The 20,998-nt window shown below is 40.9% G+C and overlaps 1 protein-coding gene across 1 annotated transcript; it reads right to left on the bottom strand.

The window, feature by feature from the left end:
• Positions 1–3,134: 3,134 nt before the first annotated feature.
• Positions 3,135–20,028, bottom strand: SQLE (squalene epoxidase). The gene is made up of 11 exons (XM_051778532.1): positions 19,190–20,028; positions 16,795–17,047; positions 16,331–16,511; positions 13,564–13,660; positions 10,384–10,497; positions 8,618–8,789; positions 8,242–8,337; positions 7,613–7,755; positions 6,437–6,533; positions 5,831–5,918; positions 3,135–5,058 (listed from the first exon to the last, which is right to left on the bottom strand). Exons 1-11 carry the CDS (start codon positions 19,472–19,474, stop codon positions 4,866–4,868), a joined length of 1,719 nt encoding a protein of 572 aa, XP_051634492.1. The 5' UTR covers positions 19,475–20,028; the 3' UTR covers positions 3,135–4,865.
• Positions 20,029–20,998: the final 970 nt, after the last annotated feature.

Raw genomic sequence — 20,998 nt, 5'->3', positions numbered from 1 at the left:
TCTATGATGGAGGGACTACATCAGTGGACAAGGGAAGGGCTATGGATGTCATCTGCCTGGACTTCCATAGAGGCCCCTGCCACAGTCTCCCACAACTGCCTTCTCTCCCAGTTGAAGAGATACAAATTTGATGGGTGGACTGTTTGGTAGATAAGGAATTAGTTTGATGGTCACATCCAGGCAGTAGTGGTCAGTGGCTCGATGTCTGGATAGATATCAGTGACAAGTGGTGTCCCTCAGGGATCCATATTGGTACCAGTACTGTTTGATATCCTTATCAATGACATAGAGACTGGGATTGAGAGCACCCTCAGTAAGTTTGCAGATGACACCAAGCTGAGTGGTGCAGTTGACACCCCTGAGGGACAGGATGCCATCCAGAGGGACCTGGACAACTTTGAGGAGTGGGCCCATGAAAACCTCATGAGGTTCAACAAGGCCAAATGCAAAGTCCTGGATGGGGGTTGAGGAAACTCCCAGTATCAATATTGGCTGGGGAACGAATGGATCGAGAGCAGCCCTAACAAGAACTTGGGGGTGCTGATGGATGAGTCTGGACATGACCCAGCAATGTTGACTTACAGCCCAGAAAGCCAAATGTGTCCTGGGCCACATCAAAAATAGTGTGGCCAGAAGGTCAAGGGAAGTGATTGTCCCCCTCTTCTCTGCTCTAGTGAGACCCCACCTGGAATACTGCATCCAGCTCTGGGGGTGTCCCCAGCACAGGAAAGACATCAACCTGTTAAAGTGGGTCCAGAGGAGGGCCTTGAAGTCAGGCTGATAGAGCTGGGGTTGTTCAGCCTGGAGAAGGCTCCAGGGAGACCTTATTGCAGCCTTTCAATACTTGAAGGGGGTCTGTAAGAAAGATGGAGACAAACGCTGTAGCAGGGCCTGCATAAAGAAGGTTTTTTACAATAAGGGTGTTGAAACACTGGAACAGGTTGCCCAGAGAGGTGGTGGATACCACCAGCCCTGGAAACATCGAGGGTCAGGCTGGATGGGGCTCTGAGCAACTTCATCTAGTTGAAAGGGGGGTTGTACTAGATGACCCTTAAACATCCCTTCCAAAACAAATTGTTCTATGATCAGGATTATTTTTCCTATTTATTTTGCTTAAATTAACAGTGGATTTAAGTTACTACTTAAAATACTCTGTCAGCTTTTAGTTTTAATACCTGGAATAATTTTATTTCACCAAACTGTCATTCCTCTGTTCAGTCAGCACAGCACAGGAGCTTGTGCAGCTCTTTGGAGCTTCACAGGGAACAATTTAGGAAATGCTGACACAATTTTTAATGTAGTAATGTCATGCTGAGCAAGCCAGAATTTCAGGATGAATAATTTATCAACTGCCCCTAGTTATTCTGATTTGAATGGATTTTACTTTTGTCCAGAATACACAAGCTGGTTTCAGAGAGCAATACGTGCAAGGACTGCGAGTCAACCGTAAACTACAGCCCTACTGACACAAAACAACCTGTGAGCATCAACAGGATTATAGTAAATACCAACATGTATTTTAGGTTTTAGGGCATATGAGCAGCCTTTGAAGTAGCACAGGTCACCACTTACTCGTGGGAAGCCAATACAGGCAACATGCTCCACACATCTTTCCTATCTAACCAGTCTGCGGTGCAGCAGCTGAATTCTGTGTCCAGTTCTGGGCCCCTCAGTTCAAGAAAGACATTGAGGTGCTGGAGCAAGTTCAGCGAAGGGCAACAGAGCTGGTGAACCGTCTGGAAAGTGAGTCATAGGAGGAGTGGCTGAGGAAGCTCAGGGTGTTCAGCCTGGAGGAGGCGCAGGGGAAACCTTATCACTCTCTATAACTACCTGAAAGGAGGTTGTAGCCAGGTGGGGGTCAACCTCTTCTCTCAGGCAACCAGAGATAGGACAAGAAGAACGGCCTCAAGCTGCACCAGGGGAGGTTTAGGTTGGACACCAGGAAGAACTGAACAGTTAAGCATTGGAATGGGCTGCCCAGGTAGGTGTTCAAAAAACAACTGGACAGAGCACTTAGTGCTGTGGTTAATTGACATGGTGGTGTTCGGTCAAAGGTTGGTCTCTTGGAGGCCTTTTCCAACCTTGATGATTCTATGATTCCATGACACTTGTTTCCTCTTTCCTCCCCACCACAAGCAAGTTTTCATACTCCTGCACAATGTGAACACCTACAATCTCAAACCTACTATCTCACCACTAGGTAGCTACTTCTCTTGCTCCTTCTGCTCTCTCCCTTAGCTGCAGCTGCACCAGTCTTGGAGCAGAGGGATAACCACACGTACAACACACAACTCCTGTGCCCACAACATTTAATTGAGAACATGGGACGCTATTAAATGTTGCAGTGTACAAATCCTTAGAACCAACCTCTTCAGAGTTTGCAGATACATGGACAACTCAAGTTGCATCAAAGACATGTGCGTTGTGCTCCTCTCAGATTCTGAACTATGCCTGTGACACAACTTTCCTGGCACGTTGCTTCACTTTGCTGCATATAGGTGTAGAAAATGAAAATCAAGGTTCTTACAGACCATCTGCCTGTGACCATACTGTGGCTTAGCATGAGCTGCTGCTGGATTCCATTTTTGGCCATTTTACCTACAGACATTGCCCACTCACTGCCAGCTTTATTCTAACTCTCAGTTGACTCAAGAACTGCTTCTTTCATGCCTTCCCCTCCACCCCCGCCAACATCCCTCTGCATCCATAAGAAAATCTCTGCAGTCAGGGACTATGGAACACAGCTGGAAATTCTGCCCTATCACTCTTCTTCACCCAGGCAAAGTGCTGCTGCAGCCACCAACCAGAGCAGGCGCCCGGCCAACACTGTCCAACACTACCTGAAACCAACTCATCAGTAACTTCAATTAGAAGCACACCCTGTGTTGCCTGGTGTCACAATGATCCCAGTTTGTTTGATACTTCAACATAAGGCCTTCATCTTGTCCTGAGGACAAGGCACGTAGCCATTTCATGGGTCTTGTTTTCAGGTTGACCCTTCTCACACACACGTGCGCAAAATTTGTCTCTTCCCCCAGTAATTTCCAATAAGTGATCGTTACCCTGATCATCAAGAGACTTAACCAGGCACCAAATTCAAGAAAAGAAAAGAAAAAAGTCCTTACACATACATGCAAATTTAAGCACACTCATATTTCCTGATCAATTAGGATTGAACAAAACTCATTAACCAGAGATACACAACAGAAATAATCTACATATATTGTAACTTTTTATTTAAGTAAGCTGAGGATGTGTATTTGGCTCAGGACTTTTTATCCTTGACTTTAAAGAGACTGACTGCAAATAATATAAAAAAATAGAAAATGTAAAATTAATCGATATTTTCAAAATTGTCACAAATTTTGAAAACACTTGTATAAATTCTGCAAACTTTGTGTACCCTTAAAGGGGCATCATTTAGTTACCATATATAATGATATTTGAAAATATTAGTACTTTACCCTAAAGTTTAAACATAGACATATTCATGATGGGTATAATTTCAAGAGGGTATCAAAAGTGATCATGGTTAGAAAAATATACATACTTTTGCTTCTGGAAAAGAACAGGTCATATTCATCAAATAAAATATTAAATAAAGTCTCTCCACAGATTTTTTTCACAGTCCAAGATAAAATGTGTTTATACACAGCTTATGCAATCTGCCATTTTCAAGATAGAGTCACAGTTTCACCAGTACAGAAGAACAAAATCTGTTATTGTTTTCCAGACTGTTGGCTGCACCCATGTGTGATTGTTTAGGCAAGCCAAGAGTGGAGCCATCCCCAAGTCAATCACAGAAAAGGCAAAGTAAAATGCAGACACACAAGAACAAAGGAAAGCACACTGATAATGAGAACATTGAGAGGAATAGTGACCAACAGGAATAGATATGAACTCTTTAGTAGCATGCAGCAATTCCTACAGGAAAAATAATCCCACCATACTCCAAGTATTAAAAGGACACTTTTATGGTACTTCTCATTAATTTTTAGAAGTAATATTAAAGATTACTGTCTACTGGAAATAGCCTGGACTGAATTTGTTTCAGTGGATAAAGTTTGTTGCTGTGCTTCAGTTTGTGGCAGTGTTAAACTTCAGTTGCATACACTCCAAGCAAAACAAATCCAAACTCCCAAGGTTTTAAAAGGAAGTGAGATAGGAAGAAATTTCCAAAAAACATGTGCTTTCAGTACCTGAGTGCACTGCAGTAGCCAACACAGCTATGGTTTGATTATTACTTGTTTAAATGAATTCCAGTGTAAAGAATGAATTCAGAAGAGCATAATGGTACTGGCAACAGTGCCTGAAGTTAAAGATATGGTGACACATCAAAATCTGACATCCTTTCAAGTGCCAACAGGCTAGTATCTTACCTGCAACTGAAACAGAACAGAGGCAAATCCTAACAAAATAACCCAGTTCAAGAATGTTACAATACTTTACAGTAATAAAGAAACAGTCTACAGAACTACTGAACAGAAAAAGCATGAAGGATAATAGCAGCATATGGTTTACAGTTCTCACTTCTCAGTTTATTAATATTAGTGGTGCACTCAGCAATGGGTAAAGCAAGGAAAGAAATTCTGTCAAAACTGGCAATTATCTACCACGTGTCAACACTTAATTATGGTCTTTGTAAACAGCTAACTCCTTTTTGAACTTAAATTGCAAAGAAAAGAATATTTACATATAATATATATGTATATAACCACAAAACCAAAATTAAGTTAAATCCTTATCAAGGAAATTGCATTTTGAAGAGAAGAAAACATAATACAATATTAAATAGTACACGTCCAAAGATTTTGAAGGCATTGTGATTTCCTTGTTTTCTTCCTCCAGTCATTTTCCCACGGATTTTAGTAGACTAAATACTTCATTTCAGAGTAAATAAGTGGAAATATTATAGAGCAGCTCCGGTAAAGAACAGCTCCACTACTGAAAACTGCTCGAGGTGTGGTGATCCAGGATTCTGACTTAAAGCAAAAATAAACGGCGTATAAAGCCACAGCAAAGAAGTGGCCAATCAGTACCATTGGTTTAGGAGATAATCTGCATTAAAAAAAAAAAAAAAAAACAAAAATCAAGTAAATAAACAGAATCAGAAAGCACTGACAAATTTCCATTTTACAAATACAGATCTCCACTCAAGATAACACACCCCCTTCTGATTTAGGCAGCTCTGGTCCTGCCATCTCAACTGAAAATTACAAACTTGGTTCTCTTGCAGCTGCTCCACGCTCTGTGGTCCCTTCTACAGCACAGCCAACACAGCCTGCTGCTTTCCCTTTTCCAGTACTCTGTGTCTGCCTTTATCATCCCTTGGAAGAATATTCTCAACAGGCTCTTCAGTTTCAGCTCTCATTCCAAAGGGAGAAACATAAAAGCACACATTCTCACATGTTCAGAGTAGTATGATTTACTGTGCATTCATCAGTTTCTGAGGGGTCATTCAAATACCTTCATAGCTAGAGATTTCCCTGTTCCTTACAACCTTTTATGAGAGGCCTCACCCTTCACTATTCTCAACTTGTCAAGTAGGGAATGTCTCCAGCAGCTGCTCTGTTGGTCTGGACCCCTCCACCTCATTCAAACTCCTGTGCTACCTACACTAACTTCTCTTCAGCTTTTGGTGGCCTTCCTTACACAGAAAGAAAGGAAAAAAAAAAGTCAGCATTTAAAGACAGTTTCTAATAAGGTTCCAACCCTTAGTATAATCTTAACTATACAGGCTGGTGTGGGCCATTCTCCCTGTGCAGATCTCATAGGGGCTCACGGTGCTCAGCCCCCTTCACATTAACTACTGACAGCACAGTGAACTTACACAGAGAGCAATCCAACAGGGCCTGAGACACATTCTCCTCCAAGTCTGAAGTAATGGAAACAGGCTCTCTTTAGCTGATGCAAGGAATCTACAAAATGAATTAAAATGACTCAATAAATATATTCAACACATACAAGAAAATTTTTCTGCCTACACAACATTAAATGTAGGACTTTGGTATCTGTTGTCCTGTTCAATTCAGCTGGATTTTGAGATGGTTTTATTTAAGGAAAGGATATCCTTACAGAATATCTACATATTTTTGCATTAACTGACACAAGAAAAAGTGCTTCCTACTTTTTTCTTTGATTGTGGGGTTTTTCTTAATTTTTGGGGTTTTTTTTTAATACTAACTTCAGACTTGCCTTCACATTCCTAAAACTCAGTTTACATCACAACAGAACTAAACCATTAGGCATAGAACATGAGCTAACTTATTAAAATCCTTTGATTAATATATTTTTTATATATATCAATATACATACATATTTATATATTCATATACACACACAAACACATGGATGCATGGTCAAACACATCCCTTCCCCAGGCATATTTATTTATCAAGTTGTAGTTAGTCAGAGGTTATCATTAAAATATATTTACCATCTCTGGCAGCAAAGAGTTCATAAAGTGCCTGGGCAAGAACATTCACTACAAAAGAATGAGATTTTTTTCTTGACCAGTAAAATGTTCTTTTTGCCTGAAAAATGGAAAAACAAAAACAAAGTCAGTAAAATGGAAGAGCATTCAAAAGATTTCCAAAGAGGTGGCAGAAGTCATGCTCATGGAAATGCAGAGTGGATTTAGTAATGTGCTAGATCAGTTCAAAGTGAAGTCATTAAGGAATTTTGGAAACTTGGAACCAGTTTAGGCTCCTCTTACACCAAATATAGGGGCAAAAAAAAAGGTAGCTCCAGAGCATGCATCCTAGAGTAGGTGGCTGGGGTAGGTTGGAACTTGAAGGGTAACACTCACCTAGTTCTCTCAGTTGACTGATAATAAGTAGGAAATAACTGGAAGTCTGAGGTGACTAGTTAAGTATCTGCATTTGGTCAGGTAAGCCCTGAACTGTCCTGACATTCAGGGTCCCTCTAAGTGCTTCTCAATTTTCAAATACACTTTTTTAATCACCTGTTTGTAGTCTATAATTATACTATCTGTAATTTAGCCAAGACAATATGCCTAACCCAAACAAAAGCAGTAAACAAATAAATAAGAGCTCTTATTATCTACTCATGAGAATTGTGAGTTTAAATCTCACTGAAAAAATAAACCTTGCATGAACACTGATGGTGCTGATCCTGGGAAAGAAGGATGTCTTCTGACTTACTACTGTGATATTAATTCAGTGGGCAAGAGGCTCGTGGAGCACTGAGATGTGTCTTGAAAGACTTGGTACACAAGCTCATTATTCTCTAAGTTCCACTCACACAAGTGTAATGGTCCAAACCCACCACATTTAGGACCAATCTGGATACAGATACACTACTAAGACTGGAATATCAGTTTATATTACCAAAGCATTTTGACTGGACACAGCACACCAGTCTCCTTAAGTAAAATACAGCAGGTCTGTAAGCACAGGTTGGAAACTGCTTTTTGCCACACAGCCACAGCACTCCCAAAGCACAGCTCCCCTGCTGAATCCCTGGTTTTTAATTATTCTACCCAAACCTTTGAAAACTGCCTTGAAAACTTACTTGCCTGAGTTGCAGAAAACTTACAAGTGTGTCACTGAATTGCAGCAAAAGCTGCCTAAAATCCAAAATAAAGAATCACCTTAAGAACATCAGAATCTTCATAAAGGTCTGGAATATCCTGGAGCAAACTTCTCCATATTTTAACATCATTTAAAATAACACTCATTCCTCCACCAGTTAGAGGGTGTCTTATATTATATGCATCTCCTAAAAGAAGAACACCTAGGTAGAAGAGAAAAAACAATGGGATACTGCATGGCCATTACAGAATCTTAGAACTCAAGCCCTCAATTAAAAAAAAAAAATAAAAAAAAATTAAAAAAAATATATAAAAAAAAATAAAAATAAAAAATAAAAAAAATCAAACATACTAAGAATTCATTTCCACCAGAAAATAAGATGAATAACACTAGCAATTAAAAAAGAAAAAAAAGTAAAAAACCAAAAAGTATGTCTTTAAATTAACAGGCTTAAAAGTGTTTTAAGATGATCAAGGTCAAGCTATTTTTTTCCCCACAGGTATACATGTACATGTGTCAAAAAGCACAAACACATACACTCTTAATTTCCCTTTTTTTTTAAATGAAGTTTTCTTATAAGTTTTCTGTATAAGCTTGAGCAACTGAGTAAATTAAACATAGAGATAAAAGAGGCATTGATTTAAAGTCTGGCATCAATACCAACATTCCAGTTAAAACTAGAACACACCTTTCTTGTTTACAGCTGAAGGAGGCAAGAAGCTGGCTGGCATAGTCCTCAAACGGTCATTCTGAACTGCTATTAAGAATGGTTCCTTTAAATGATCTGCAATAACCAAATATTTTAGTTACAGTACTTAGACTAAGTCAAAAATAACTTGTACATAACCTATTTTAACCTCTCCTTAGAGAGCTAATCCTTCTGGATTGCCAACCTCACCAATGTGAGCTGAATAAACTGCAGGATGTGGAAGCGAGGAAGGGTTATGGTTACTGGACCAGTAACCGTGCACATGGAAAAGCCTACACAGTTCAATGGATTCAATGAAATGTGTCTTTTTTGGGGCATATTTAAATGTGACAATTAGAAATCTTTCTAGACTCACCAGGCAGTTGTGGATGAATGTTCTCAATCATGTATTCTTTTAAATTTTTGGGCATTTCCCCTCGAATATCAACAAGGACCCGAGTCTCAGTTGAAGAAATCTTATAGATTAGCACTGGACTTGTCTTAGCTAAAACAAGTTCAGCATAATTAGCTTTAAACTGTGGTGAATCCTTAAAAAAGAAAGAAGAGGGAGAAAGATTGAGACTGATTAATGACAGGATACTAAATGTCAGACATACAAAATAATTTTCTAAAATACTTTAAAATAAAATTCTGTATCATATTAAATTTGTGTTATTTGTCTCTTAAATTAAGTGTTTTCAAAAAGAAAGTTCTGAACTTCAGTGTAGCAACAATTCTTTTGCCAATACATTTTAATATTTACTAGAATATATACTACTTTATACATTTCATTTGAATACCTCATCAACATTTAATGCATGCCATTGAAAACCTGCAATACAATCAATGTAGTAGTTTTTGGTAAGATCATTCTGTTTTCTTTTCATAAAGAAAGTGGTGGGAGGGAAAGAAATGCACTAGTCTGAACACAACTACATGGAGACATCAACGGAGGAAGAGCCATGGGGTCCTACCTAGTGAGGTCTTAAACAAGATTCCAAAACTAGACAAACTTGGGTGGTGCTAACTGAGTCAGGGACCCAAAAAATGCTGAAGTTCCTCCAAGTCACTGTCCCCAGTATAGTGAAAATTCTGTTAATTTTGGTTCATTCTCCCTTAATGATTTTTGCTCCCTTAATTTTTGCAGCAGCCACAGAGTGTAAGACCCAGCCAGGATTTCTACCTGGGTTCTCCAACCACCCAGCTACCAACCCAGACTCCTGGTCCGAAACCAGGACACCACCTTCTCTCTTCAAGTTTATCCATCCTGAAGGCAAATAGGTACCCCTTTACAAGGTACCACACACCTTCAGGCAGGAGCACAGCTTGGGTATTCTAGAGTATAAACTGTAGGTGGTTTCAGTCACAGCTGCCAGCATGATTTCCACCCCCTGAAAGAATACTCTAAGTATTGTGAAAAAAGGAGTGTCACCATCTTAGGTACCAGTATCTTTCACAAACCTGTCAAAGCCCCTGTACCAGGGTAACAATTTTACAAACTGGGTTCCAGGTTTACACTGGTGCCCACTTCTGATCCAGAGCTTAGTGCTAAATAAGACATAGCACTAATAGTGCACATAGCACTGCCTTACATAAGATGCTGAAATGTTTCTTTCTAAAAATAAATTTTTGTGAACTGGTCTAGTGAATTCAGTGCTCAGTTTAAACTAGCTATGTGGAATATCTATACATTTTTTTAAAGCTTCCCCTGTTCAACAATATGTTTAAGATTAGCACTATACTCCACTCTTAAAACCAGAAACCTAAATTTAACCACAATATCTACCTTAAAACACAAAAAACAAAGTCAAAGCTGGCTCATGGATACTTGAAAGTGTTTTAAGAGTTGAAAATATGATCTGTAACTATACCAAACATGAAGTCTGATATAGTAAGTTCAACTATCCTAGAGCTGGGATGGAGGATGCATCAACAATTTCAGAGGAAAACAAAGATCAAAATTTCCAAGCACTCCTCAAAGGGACACAGAGACTGACAGAACAGCTGGATAAATATCTAAAAGCAGAGTTTTAATTGATTCTGTTGGAAAAGGTAATAAACAACAACAAATTCAGTGAAATTCAGACTCACATAAAGAAGCAGTAGCATACTGGCTTATATAGTATTATGCATAAAAGTTACCTTCAAAATGCAACCAACAAAATGGGATGAAACAGTAACTTTACTGGATATCAAGTTTTTCCTAAACTTGGAAAAAAGTCCATCAGCTACAACTGTAAGTGGTGCATGAAGTTCCTGCAGTATGAAGAAAAAATAAAGATGTGGCACTGTCAGTTTTGCTTCAGAACAGTGAAAAGCAACTCAAGCTCTCCTTTGCAATTGTACATTACATGTTCTACAAAACAATAAACATCTAAGAGGATCACAGACTATACTAACAACATACGTATTAAGAAATACAGTATTTTTTGCCTCCCTCTTATTCATACCTACTTCCTCTGAAAGCTCATCTAATGATATACTCCAGCTTTTTTAGACATGCATTCAGATAACACAGTTATGGGAACAGTGTAGGAACTTGGATAAGAAAAAAAGACAAGAAAGAGGAGTAATTTCTCCCTTTGGCCTGTAATGCTCTTCAGAAGGAAAAAAAAAAAGAAAGAAATTTTAAATTAAAGAACCATGCATAAGCAACTGAAGAAAACCAAACCAAAGTTTAACAAACTGATATGCAGTAAGCATATATGATTCTCTTTAAAAGACCAAGCAAGGAACTCTGAGCAGTTCCCAGTATACTCAGGAGCTATAACAAATAGTGTATATAGACAAAATACAAATGTGAGTAGATGTTCCCTTCTACCTGCAGCTTTCTCAATGTCAATATATTCAGTAACTGAACTTCAAATGACAATAGATTTACAATAAGCATTAGTCTTTGGCCTTCAGTAATCTCATATGCTTGGCAGAAGCAGTAAAATACAGTTTTCCTTCTAAGCTTTCAGGATGTAAGTAACAAGACAAAAAAGGCATGCTGTGTTTCATTAGTACTCCTAGGAAAACTTTTACTATTGGATGGAAGCATCTGGTGAGGCACTATGTGAATGAGTTACTCCAGGAGCACTTGCCTCCAGCATCAGAATGGACTCTGTCACTTCACAGAATCATAGAATATCCTGAGCTGAGAGGGACTCACAAGGATCATCAAGTCCAACTCCACTTGGTCACACAAACCGTAACATCTTTTGCTGTGTGAGGGGAAGTTGGACAAAATCAGATGAGAGTAGATCTGAGTAAAATAATAGATGTTTTACAGTGTCTGTGCTTATACAAGTGAGCTCCTGAGTAGAGCTAACGAAACCTCTTCCCTAGGGATTCCCAGATCGGATGATTGCAAGCTAATTACTCCTGCAAGTAGACCAAAGTCACCTGCCTGTATGGGTTCCCTGGTGTCTAATGAGCTGAACATTCATGCTACAATTTTTCCACAGTCAACATACTAAACCTTGAGTCTATTCAGCTGCCTGGTTTTGATAAATTTTGTAAATTGACTTTTAGCACACTGTCTAATGTAAACCTCATTTAAGAGAATAAAAATCTCGTTTTGTAGTGGACAAGAGCGATGGAGAAAACAGAAAAACGCAGACATACAGCACAGATCAGCCTCCTTTCTTTATGAAAGCAGGCTAAGGAATGTAAACAGCCTTGGGTTTTGTTTTATTACTCAACTAAGAGTTTCCTAGCTGTAAGAACTCACAGGTAGGGAAACACAGCTATGAAGAAATGTTTAATCGAAATTTCTTACACTAGATTTCTAAAATCAAAGGAGTTCTAAGCCAGCAAATGAAACAGCTCTTTCTAGCCACTGAACTTCAGCATTCAGAGCAAAACATGAGTTTATCTCCAGTATACAGATAGAAAACTTAAGTCCTTTATAACAACACCTATGCTCTCAGGAACTACACAGGTTAAAACACAGGTCACCCTAGTGCTGGCGAAGTAAGTCACACTTAAAATTACAGTAACAACATCCATAAATGCAAGAAGCTTAAAAACAAAATTCAAAGCAAAATATGCATTATCTTTTTCCACTGCTCAAACAAAATAAAACAAAAAACCCTTATATGTTGATGGATCATAAAGCCAATTGGATTTGAGAAAAAAAAAACCACAAAAACAAAACACCAAAAAACCCCACCCTTCTCCCCCAAAAAACATCCTCCTCTCCAAACTCCCTGTCTTTCTCACACCCATCTGTGATTCAATGGCTTATTCTATTAGAGTGGATTTCCTAATATGATTTTGTTCATTTTATATTACATGTAAGACAGACCAATGAACAGGACTTGGAACTCCCTCCTCCTCCAGCTACCTCAAGAGGGGTCAAGGACGTTGTAACCTCTCTCTTACAGCTTCCTACTTGCAGTACTTTGCCATCAAGTGGGCTGAAATGCCATTTGCCTGAGGTGAGTCTAAAACCAGCTTGCTCTCTCACAGCTTTGGCAAGTACTTTTAAAAGGCTCTCTCACATATGGTTTTATGCTACTATTCCTTAAGTATGAAAGATATTGTTGTAATGCTCAGGGCAGGATCCTCCAGCTACTCAGGAACTTTCCCCATGTACTACGAAGGGCAGCAGGGCATAGGCAGGAGAGTCCCATCTTCCCCACCACAGCACATCTGAACACACTGCCTACATAACTTTAGGCAGCAAAGGAATTTCAAAGTCAACAAAGAAGCTTAAAAATTTGGGTTTTTTCTAGAGAATAGGCAGTATACCCACAACTTCAGCACAGAGGTTCTATCCAGACTGGGCTTTCCTAAACTTTTAAGTTCACACAGTTTCACAACATTTAGTCAGCAATTTAGCATTAGTTGATGCAAAGAACGTTAATCAAATCAGTGATACAATTAAAATAGGCCAGAACTCTCTGTCATCCAAGAAATGACTGGACAGAGCTTTCGCTATGAAGAGGTAACTGATTTTCAGTCCCCCACTAGGTAGTGGATGTATATGTGGAAACGTAGACACACAGTCAAACCACAAATCCTAATACACTGGGTTTTTTTCACCAGGAACTCTCAAAAGATTTTAAACTCTAGACATATGAATATTTAAACAAATAACAAACTGAATTCTCCAGAGACACTGAAAACAGAAGCTGCATAACAAGTTATAAGGAGAATTCCAGGACTGTATTTACTAGAAAGTAATCTCTCTTTATTAAAGCTTTTGCTTTCTTGATAACTACATTATTTCTGCACCAGTGCTCTGAAACACAAGTTTTAAAAAAATTATATATATAAATCAACCCTCAATTTTCTCAATAGTTTAACAAAGATCATAACAGAAAACTGTCTTACCTTAGTGTCTCCAGTTTCTTTGTCCTTGTATTGAACACCCACGACACAGTCATCTTCCTCAAGCAACTGTAACACAGTCCCCTCAATGAATTTTGCGCTGAAATGGAGGGGTTAAAACAGAAGAGGATTAATGATGCCAACATTTCAAGGCTCTAGACATGGAAGAAAAACCAAATTTTCACTAATCTTGTCTCTGCCGACACAATTTGTTTAAAACATGCAAGGAAGTGTTCTTGCCACTTTCTGAAGCTAGATTAAATGTCAAAAGGTGTTGGTCATTAATTTCAGTTCAACATTACCTTTGGTTTGATACCTGAATATTCTAAAAACTGTGTGCTTATCTTAAACACCCTGCCACTAAGCAGAATCCCCAGCTGTGCTTCAGGTGCTTCATGGTCAAGTGGGAGATGCTGAGAGGAGTTTCACATCTAATAGTGGTCAGAAATCTGGCAGCTGACTGAGTCATCCCAGTGAAGTGGTGGGAACTGCTGACAGTTTAATTCTCCAAGGAGAATTAAAGAGCAAGATCAGCAGCACCTAAATACTTAACAGGTACACTAGATAAAAGTGAGGCACCTAATTCTCAGAACAGTCCAAACTAATCTAACCCGTTTAGGATACAGATGTCTAGGTCGGTAACTCAGGAATTCAGGATACATTTGGTATTGGGTTTGGGGGATTTTTTGATAATTATGTTTTTAAAGTTCTGCAGACACTTCTCTTTGAACAAAGCGTCCCTTTCTTCTACCTCCCAACCAGAGCTCTTTCGGGTTCAGAAATTAAATCTCTGCAAACTTACATCCCTTATTGGGTTTGAGCTGTTAGACTTGATCACAGCAGTTCAGACTTAGCAGTTTGAAACGGGACACTGTTCTCTCCCTCACAAATATTCCCTATCCAGGTGAAATTCCATGACTTGGAGAACTGAGCTAAAGGTCCACATGTGAATACAAGAGCTTGCTATTTCAGGCTCTCAGAAGGAACACAAACAGTTCAATTTATGTCTTTTCTACAAGCCATCCAGCATGGAAATTTCAGAACAGATGACTGGCTTGATTTGCCAGGCAACAGGCACTGTGGCTGTAACAAAACATGAATGGTTAAGTGTGAGCACACTGACAGAAACTTCAACAGCAAGGGAGCGCAGCAGCATGACAGTGAAACAGAGCTCTGCAGATCCTATCAGCTCTAAATTTCTTTTACAGCTGTCATTTCAGTTACCTATGTAAGTGCTCACTTCTTTTTCTGGTTCACACCCCATATAAATCAGTTTATAATTATACAGAATTAGTTTACTGTTACAAACTTATGATCCCCTACCTCTTACTTTGAAAAATTAATCTTACTCATCTGAAATGAATTCATATTGCCTAGTACCTATAAAGAGGATATATTAATCAGTAATAATTATCCTCTGTATTTTCACAAGCTTAGAGATGGAAAACAAAACTTCATGGCACTATTAAGAGTTCTTGCTCTTTCCTCCATCTAAACACACAGTTTTCAATGCTGCAATTCAAATGGCAAACAAGCATACACAAAACAGACATTAATGAGTGTGTAGAAAAAGAGGAAAGAATTTAATTCAAGTCACAAACATTAGTTTTTTTTAAGGTTTTGCTTCCAAGACTCTGTACAGCTACTGGAGTTTTCTGCAAGTTGAACAAACAGGTAACCAAATTTCACTGAATTTGTAGCTTCAACAAGAAGGCTTTAGTCTTCAGAGCTAGTGAACATGATTGCTATTAATTTTAACTGTACTACAGAGCTGTTAACTTTTAATGCTGTTTTTAGTAATTCATATGATATAACAGATATGAGAGAGCAATTTTCCAGCTCAGAATAAAGACATGTTAGGTAAAAATATGATAATGTCGTATTTCCCTTGTGAGGGGACATATGGCATTTATCATATTTTTCGGGGAAAAAATTATTTAGGTGGGAAAAAAAACAACATGAAAAAAATACCACACAGAAAACAGCATCTAGAATTGTTTCAATAAAATTTTCCTTCTCACCTCTTCTATAAAGAAAAGAAAACAGTTAAGAGGAAATACTAAACACAAATTTTTCTTTTCATTATGAAAAAAAAGCGTCTTCTGGATTCTGAGAAATACAAATTAGTAACTGGGAAGAGCTACTTTCATTTAGTGCTCCTTTTTAGTTATTTTGCCCCACTTCTTGTTGTCAAAAAAAAAGCAAACGAACATGCAACATGCATGCAAAAACTTGATTTCTGTATCACTGACAACATCAGTGGAAGATATACATGGTCCTGCCCTTTGCAGGAGGGTTGGACTACATGACCTTTACAGATCCCTTTAAACACAAACCACAATCTAAGAAATTATGCCAGATTTGCCACTCACATCTTGGCAAAGAAGTTCTGAGCATTGTTCACCAAGAGGTCACTGCTTCTGGTAAAATGCCAAACCCAAGAATCAGCAGAAGAGAATCAACCCTTCAACCATGAACTGTCCCCCCCCACAGATGCATCAGTACCTTGCCTAATATTTAAAGCCTATATTCCCTTAGTTTAAAGAGTTACTTGTCCCAAAGGGTGGTGTATATATGAGATGTATATGTAACTTATGAACTTGTCTGCAGAAAGCAGAATGAGTAACTATAGCTGCTACTTTCTCTTACTCTTGTTCATTGCAGCCCTCCCTGATGGGACAGAAGAAAATGGTTAAGGAATCTCATGGATGCTGGGAACAGTGCTTTTGAACCTCTGGATCCCGACTGTGCTGTTCACAACGTGACTCACTTGGGCTCTGCCATAGCTGCCCTTCGGAGACCCATGATGAACTGGCCATGATGAAAAGATCTTCCACTGGCCACACGTCCATCTTCAGATGTTGGATAAGGAATCTCAACCTCTGACTTGCTCTCTAGGTCATGAATTATGTAACCATTTACCACTTGTGCATCAATACCTTCTACTGTATCTGCAAAATATAAGTCAATAGATAAGTTAAAAAAAGTCTTTAAGAAAGCCTAATTAGGTATTAAAGGTATTTCTTTACATAGGGTCCAATGTTCTTAAAACACATATTAAAAGACAAGTGTTTTCAAAATGGCAAACTGGAAATACACAAGCGATCTTAATTCAAATGTAAAGCACAGACATAATTTCTTAATTTTTCCACGTAGGTGCACTTTTACTAAAAACTTTATAGGGTGTAGTAACTGTTGTGTTACACATATATATACATTTTGAATTGCACTTACCTTCAAGACCCAAGTCTCGAAGAGCATTAAATCCTCCAGGTTGCAACAATTCTCCAACTATCCTGTCAGGTTCTTTCAGATCCCTCTCTATCACTGTCACCTTTCTTCCATCCCTTGAGAGCACTGTCGCCAAGGAAGAACCAAGGACGCCTGATCCCACAATGATAATTTCTGGATCATATTGAGGTGATAATGTTGTATTTGGAGCTGTCTCTGTGAGATTCACATCTGAGAAGTTCACTTCTTTTTTACCCTTTAGAAAACAAAGCCAGCAAAGTTACACGTGCTGACGTATCTGTACCATAACCTTGTCAGAGGGCTGACTTTGAACTAGTTCTACTCTCAGCCAGAGACTGAATATCAGTAGGTGGAGAGCACCTTCCAGTTTAGTTTTGTCTGAAATTAAATTCATCATACTCTACAATGCAAAAAAAGTACAAGAAGAGAAATAAAAAACCAACACCCCTGCAAACAAAATCAAGACCCTTGTTTAAAACTGCCTTGCTGATCAAAGACAAATCACTAAAATAAGTGTCAGAGAGACTGAAAGTAGCTATAAAAGACAGTAAGACAAGGCAGACCCATATTCTTATTCTATAAAGTAAGACACTGATGCCTTCATGCCAGGGAACCACTCCCACATGGAGGCCTTAGCACTTTGCAAAGAAAAAGCTATCAGATTTACTGGAAAATGTATTTCTCTGGAAAACATATTTCTCTTTAATTTTACTTGTAACTAAACCTACCTAAGTACCATAATAACAGCTTATGGTAATACTCAGCAGGGAAAAGGATCAGCAGAAGCAGCTACCTGGGAAACGTTATTAAGAAGTGGTCCTGAAATGAAAAGTCATCTGACAGTTAAAAGTATAAGGAAAAACATCCTTCACCTACATTTAAAACTGTTAAGAATTGACATACATCGGATTGGACATCAATGAACACATAAACTGGTACCTGAAGATGAAGACCAGCTGTGCTATAGAACCTTCCCAACAGCATCTAATCACATACACTTCAAAGTGAAAAAAAGTTGTAAGGGCAATTCCAGCGCAAAGCTGAAAGTCATTTCTCCAGCTGGTAGAAGAGAGTTCAATTCACTCTTTCAGAAATGCCTTGGTATTGCAGTGCTGACAGTGGTAAAAATACGATTGCATCAGTGAAACAAATGCCCAGAACAACACTGAAGCTAGAATTTCTAGTGGCATAGTGTCATGTTTATGTCTACAATGCAGCAAGGGAGTGCAAAACTAACTATCTGAATTCAGCTAATAGAAGAAACTGGGGTAAAGGCAGGCTTTACCAGAAAAACAAAATAAAAATCCAGAACCTTTGACTTGCAGCCAAAAACAGTTTCATGTTCTTTAGTGCAAGGGGTCAGTGCTCACATGAAAACACCCAGAAGTACACAGGACAGTAGCCAAACAGTGCCAACCACAGATGTACTGGATATACATGTCCTGTCCATGGTCTTGGACGGCAGGACTCCTGCTAAGCTCCAGGCACCAATTGCAGCTCTCCACCATCCCACAGCAAGGCCCACACTGGGCTCAAGAGAATAGACTGTCTGAGCTCAGGTCCTGCACCTATCGTACAAGCAATAGCTCAGCAATAATTTCCATGTAAATCTATCTGCAGTTGTCTAACCAAATGTGATTTATCCATAAATACTAGGAAGCTGATCACAGAGCCACAGAACGACTGAGGTTGAAAAGGGTCTTTGGAAGTCATCTGGTCCAAAGCCCCTGTTCAAGAAGGGTCAGAGTAGACTGGCCTGGGACATGTTTTGGATACCTTCAAGGTTGGAGACTCAGCCACCTCTCTGAGCAATATTGCAGTGCTCAGTCACTGTAAATAATGCTTCTGGATCTTCAGAGCAAACATCTCACGTTTCACTCTGTGCCCATCTCCTCTTGTCCTGTCACTGGGCATCGATGAAAAAAGTCTTGGCTTTTTGCACTTTCCCTTAAGGTATTTACAAACATTGATATACGTTTATACAGACATTGATGAAACCTCCTCAAGCCTTCTCTTTTCCAGGCTGAACAGTAGCTCAGCCTTTCCTCAAAGGAGAGATGCTCCAGTCCTTCATGTTTATAACAGACTGGCAACTGAAGATATTTTTCTGCAAGTATAATAATCTTTTAATACAAATCTTTCTTCAAACACATTTGATTGGACTCCACAGAACCCTTGGTGTATCACTTGTTTCACTGTTTCTTTTGCCATCCAAAACTAACATAAAATATGACAAATCAGACACCCAGCATCTAAAGACAAACCCCCTCCACCCCTTTCTTAGCTCTTTTCCCTCACCAGGGCAGAAGGGGTCAGTGGCCAGAGGGATGAGCAGAGGGACCTTGGACCCCACGTGCCACGTCTGAATCAAACTCACCTTTCTGGATTTGGGTTGTTCAACTTGTTGAGACCCCGGGGTGGGTTTGGCCCAGAAAAATCCAACAAGCGGCAAAGCTGAGAGCACATCAGAGAGCATCCCCAGGTGCGATTTCTGCTTCTGCCGCTGCCGGGGCCCCCTGAAGTGGTACCTGTAGGACAGCAGCAAGCCGAGGGAGAAAAATACCAACATGGAGAGCAGCACCTCCTTGTTAGCGTAAGTCATGAGGTCTCCACACTTTTTATACACGTAGATGAAGGAGGCGATGCCCAGAAAGGTCCACATCGTGAGGGTCACAGCTCCCGGCTGTTCCTCCAAAGCTTCGCCGTCGATAGCCCAAACCGGGGCTTCGTGCAAGGGGCGAAAAAACGTATACACAGAAACGAGACGAATTCCTTTGCAATGGAAGGGAGATCTCAATGGGAAAATTGGGAGCCCCACGAGAGGGACAAGCCCCAGGAGCCTGGAGGTTCCGAAACCCAAAAAAAAAAAAAATAAAACGTCTTTTTAAGAACCCCTGAGCTCCGCGCGGCTCCTCACGGACACACGCGATGCCGGAGGAGCTGGAGCTCGTCTCGCCGCCCCAGGTCGCCGCCGCACCGTACCCAACCCCGCTCAGTGCCGGAGCCCTCACGCCCGGGGTCTAGGGCGGGGCGGGGGAGGGCGGTGCACGCCCAGCGGGGCGCGGCTGATGCTCTACCTGCCCGCGTCAGGGCGGCCCGCAGCCGCCTCACGGGGGGAAGATGCGGCGCTGCCCGGCCCGGTTCCCGCGGCCGGCGGCGCCCACGCCAGGAGCGGGGAGGATCGGGAGTGCAGGGGGCACGGGGGGTGCCCGGCGGGACGGACCCGCGGGAAAGGCGGCCCCCCCGCCATGCTAATGAGCAACGGCCGCCGCCGCCCCGCGGGCACCGCGCGCCCGGGCCGCAGCCGCACCGGCCAATCGGCGGCGCTATGCCGACATGGCGCTATGGCCGCCGGCCAATCGGAGCGCGGCGAAGGCGGGGCTTAGGCCCGCCGGGCGATGTGACGCGCGGAGGGCGGGGCGGCGTTGCCGTGGTGACGAGATGAGGGGCGGGGCCATCGCGGCCCGCTCTGAGGGGCGACGGGGGTTGGGGGCGTCGGCGGTGGCACCGCGGGGTGCCCTGCTCGGGTGGGCACGGAAAGCAAAACCCACCGGGGAAGTAATAGAACCATGGAATGGTTTGGGTTGGAAGGGACCCTAAAGACCGTGTAGTTCCAGATGCCCTGCCGGGGGCAGGGACACCTTCCACTAGACCAGGTTGCTCAAAGCCCCATCCAACCTGGCCTTGAACACTTCCAGGGATGGGTCGTCCATAACCTCTTCAGGCAGCCTGTTCCAGTGTCTCGCCACCCTTACAGTAGAGAATTTCTTCCTAATACCTAAATCTATCCTCCTTCAGTTTAAAGCCATTTCCTCTTGCCCTGTCACTCCATGCCCTTGTGGGAAGTCCCTCTCCAGCTGTCTTGGAGCCCCTTTAGGCACTGGAAGTGCTCTAAGCTGCCCCCTAAGCCTTCTCTTCTCCAGGCTGAACAGCCCCAATTCTCTCAGCCTGTCTTCATAGGAGAGGTGTTTCATCCCTCTGATCAACTTTGTGACACTCCTTTGGACTCATTCCAATGGGTCTGTGTCTTTCTCGTGTTGGACTCCCCACAATACTCCAGGTGAGTACTCACCAGAGCAGAGCAGAGGGGCAGAATCACCTCCCTCAGCCTGCTCCCCATGCTGCTGGTGATGCAGCCCAGGATGCAGCTGAGTTTCCTTTTTTAGCACTGAGCTCCTCAGGGACA

Source organism: Manacus candei, unplaced genomic scaffold, assembly GCF_025592945.1.
Source record: "Manacus candei isolate 608988 ecotype Guabito, Panama unplaced genomic scaffold, ASM2559294v1 h1tg000013l, whole genome shotgun sequence".
NCBI classification, from domain to species: Eukaryota; Metazoa; Chordata; class Aves; order Passeriformes; family Pipridae; genus Manacus; species Manacus candei.
The sequence above is the reverse complement of the archived record's forward strand: the minus strand, read 5'-3'. Positions and strand labels throughout refer to the sequence as shown.